The sequence below is a fragment of the Aotus nancymaae genome, unplaced genomic scaffold (assembly GCF_030222135.1).
Source record: "Aotus nancymaae isolate 86718 unplaced genomic scaffold, 86718_ANA_hifiasm-v0.15.2.pri h1tg000008l, whole genome shotgun sequence".
Classification (NCBI taxonomy): Eukaryota; Metazoa; Chordata; class Mammalia; order Primates; family Aotidae; genus Aotus; species Aotus nancymaae.
Genome location: NW_026988419.1, coordinates 23,445,573 through 23,449,633, shown reverse-complemented (window position 1 = coordinate 23,449,633; position 4,061 = coordinate 23,445,573). Strand labels below are relative to the sequence as shown.

Below are 4,061 nucleotides of genomic sequence, written 5' to 3'. Positions count from 1 at the left end.
TGTGTCTAGCATAATTTATTCCTTTACATAGGCTATCTAGTTACTATTGGTACTTACAAAAGCTGCTGACTTTTATAAATTTATTTTATAATAAGACTCCAGTTATAACAGGTATTCATTTGACTCTTGAGTTTTTGAGATAAATTATTTCATGTAGAAATAATTTATCTTAGAGTTATATGACTTTTCCGATGTTTAGATTTTAACTTTGTAGATAATCAAAATATGTTCTTTTCTTTCTTCTAATTGCTTCGAAGCATAGACCTCACCCCCATTCAGAGCACTCATAAACATTTCAATATAATTTCCTCAAGTTTTATTTTGTAGTTTTAATATTTTATTTACAGTTCTTGGAATTAACTAGTATTCTGATTCATAGCATTAAATACATATGTGAACTAATTTTACTGAGAAAGACTAACAGTAACATTTTCAAATGGCTCTCCAATTTTCCACTGATACACAAATCTTCCCTGATATATAATCAACTATGGAGTTTACTTCATTTATCTATTTTCTTAAATGTAAGCAAAATAGAATCTACATTACTATAGATTTTTGTCCTCTTTCTATATGTGTTGGGCTAGATATTCTCAAAACTTTTTACAGTAATTTCTTCCATATTTTCCCGTTTGGTCTTCCCATTGTGTTTTAGAATTATTTTAAGTTAAACAAATTCTATGAGAATTTCAAGTTACATTAATCATATGAACTATTAGGAAGAATTTATATCTTTATTGATTTTATACAGAAATACTGTTTCTCCACATTTATTTAAATTTTTATATTTATCAATAATATTTCATAATTATTCAATAGATATCACACATTTCATGTTGATTGTTCTTGTATTTTTTTATTTATGTGTACATGATTTATAAAAAGTGAGTATTAAAAATTAAGGATTTTCCTTTGTTAAATTTTATTCCCTTAGAATGCAAAAATAGTGAGTAGAAAAGACATAAAAAAACATATAAAGTACAAGAACTGTAAATGTGACATACCAGGTGATGGAGATATGCTATATTCATCTATAAATTTATTTTCCACAAGATTGCTTTTTATTTCAGTCCTTTTTAACAATGTTTCAAAGTGAAAATGAAGAGGCACATCTGGAAAAATAAAATTAAAAAGGCATTTTCAAATACCACTCTTTGTAATACTAGGATTACAGACTGTAACATTAAAATCGCTTTCTTTCTATAAATAGTACATGAGCTTAAGAAAATAAGCAGAAGTTGAAATGTAACAACTGTCAGAAGTGGCAAAATACTCTTTCCAAGCATGTTGGTAGCAGTATTTTAGAAATTACTGGTTAGGTGTACTTAATTAACAAATTAAAAAGCTAACAGAAACAACTTCATGAACTTCTTAAAATAGTACATAAGATGAACAGTATTTATAAATATTAATAAATGCTATTCACAGATGAATGGAAACAAATATACCCAAGAGGTCTTTAAGAAAATCTACAGCCAAATCTGGCTGACCTTAAATCCATTCCATCCCATCCCTACAATCTTTGCATTTGAAATAATGCAGGTTCCAAAAACTATAATTACATGCTTTTAACTTCTTAGCAGAAAACCGCTGTAATTCAGATGTAATCTTTTGTGAAAACATCAAGGTTCACATTCCCTTAATTTACTATATTATAAATCACAATGAATCTACTTTTATAAAGATTAAAACCTATTGACAAACTAGTTTTGTTTTTAAATAGAGACTTAGAGACATTCAATTCACTATGTTTATATTCTGTACTCTCACAACCAAAGAGGAGTTAAGCAATGAAGTCGATATGCTTCACATTTATGAAAAGTTTTTTCTTCAGCCAAGAATGAAAAAACAAAATCATCTTAAAAAGCATTTATTAAGAGACACCTAAACTTTTCCTTGAGAACATATTTTATTTATTATTTATTTATTTTGAGACGGAGTTTTGCTCTTGTTACCCAGGCTGGAGTGCAATGGCGCGATCTTGGCTCACCGCAACCTCTGCCTCCTGGGTTCAGGCAATTCTCCTGCCTCAGCCTCCTGAATAGCTGGGATTACAGGCATGCGCCACCATGCCCAGCTAATTTTTTGTATTAGTAGAGACGGGGTTTCACCATGTTGACCAGGATGGTCTTGATCTCTTGACCTCGTGATCCACCCTCCTTGGCCTCTCAAAGTGCTGAGATTATAGGCGTGAGCCACCACGCCAGGCCCTGAGAACATATTTTATAAAGCAGTTGATAATAATGAAAGTGTGGCTATTAAAAGAAGGTACTTCAAAGAAAAAAAAGACGGTACTTTATTTTTAAGGAAACTAATGAGGCTAGACCCAGGAAAGGTCTGCATTTTATTTTTTATTTTTTTTTTAATTCTTCAGACGGGCTGGCTCTACTGCCCAAGCTGGAGTCCAGTAGCATGATTCTGGCCCACTGCATTCTCAATCTCCTGGGCTCAAGCAATCCTCCCACCTCAGTCTCCCAAGCAGCTGAGACTACAGGTGCACAACCCATGCCTAGCTAATTTAAAAAATTTTTTATTTAGAGACAAAGTCTTATTATGTTGCCAGGCTGGTCTTGAACTCTTGAACTCAAGTGATCCTCCCATCTCAGCCTCCCAAAGTATTGGGATTACAGGCATGAGCCACTGTGCCCACCTGGTTGGGTCTGGATTTTAAACAGAAAAAAATTATCTCTTCTTCAAATGATGTATCTTAGTGGCAGATCCATACTTGAGTGTGGAAAAATATGCAAAGCAAAAATTAGTTCATGAGTATCATGGAGTTTGTTCCAGAGGACAGAGGTAAGATGAGTTTGGATCTCAGTATTATAATATGGTCATATGAAAATTAGGTAACACAATGAAAATGGGAATATAAATTAAATATTGTCCTTTAAAATGCTCCTTAAACATTTCAGGAGTCTGATATTTTCCAATTACCTGAACATAAGTTTGTTGAATTTGTTTCTCCAAAGCAATATTATTCTTACAAGGAGAATATCACCAATTCTACCACTGTTCTTTGTGATTTGTGGGGAAACACAATCTAACAAGAAAATGTTCTTGTTCCATCTGTATAGCTTTCTTAGTAACTGCACGTGACCTGTCAGCTTTTATAAAAGTATTTCGTTGCATTTTATTGCACTTATTAGTTTACATTTCAGTTGTTTTAAACTAGAATGCAAGTACCTTGAGGGATTTATTTGTATTTATAGTCCTAGCATTTATTTAGTACCTATGTATAGTAGGTATTGAGATTTTATTAAATTAATATAAGAAGGAATGGATATAATGAAATAGGAAGTAAACAATCTAATCTTATTTATTAGAGAGGGACATAAGAGTCTCAGGATAAAGAGTATTTATACCAGCTCTCAGGGTTATATCATCACAGAACAAAGGTATCTATTCTCATGGAGTTGTGAGAATTAAACAAGAAAATGTGCTTAATATATACAGGGCCCAGTATATACTAAGACTAAATATCAGCTATATTATTATTGTTATATAGATTATTATTTCTTCATATTATTAAAATTTCCTCAAAGATGGAATAAAACAGTTCTTGTTAGAAACTTACTTCAAGGTATGGTGTAGCTAAGAAGCCACTTTACTACTGATAAAAACTAAATTGAGATTCAGGGCAGGGGACAGGTTCAAAACATAGTGCTTTACAAATAGGATCAATCCCTTGATTTTGAGAATCTAAAAGATGATTAGAACCATAAGTGGAAAATGGAACAAAAGCCAAGTTGAGATATCTCCCAATATAGAGAAGAACCTGAGATAACTAGTTCAAGGGATATTTTCTTTCTCCCCTAAATATTTGCTTTAGTTCCCATATAGACTATAGTGTAAAGCTTCCACAAAAATCAAGAACTGAAAATTTAAAATGACCTAGAGTAATTCTAGCATTTTGGGAGGTCGAAGTGGGACGATTACTTGAAGCAAGAAGTTCAAGACCAGCCTGGGCGATATAGTGAGACCCTATCTCTACCAAAAAAAATTTAAAAATTAGCCAGGTGTGGTATCATATACCCAAGTATTTCTAGCTACTTGGGAGGCTG

The 4,061-nt window shown here is 32.2% G+C and overlaps 1 protein-coding gene across 4 annotated transcripts in view; it reads right to left on the bottom strand.

Annotated features, from left to right (window-relative positions):
- The window catches only part of KANSL1L (KAT8 regulatory NSL complex subunit 1 like), a 143,735-nt gene that overhangs the window by 17,531 nt on the left and 122,143 nt on the right, over nt 1–4,061 (bottom strand). For all 4 annotated transcript variants that reach the window (XM_064373041.1, XM_012445995.3, XM_064373040.1 and 1 more), the window contains exon 8: nt 1,005–1,112. In XM_064373041.1, coding sequence (XP_064229111.1) covers nt 1,005–1,112 — 108 coding nt within the window. The remainder of the gene's footprint in view (nt 1–1,004; nt 1,113–4,061) is intronic.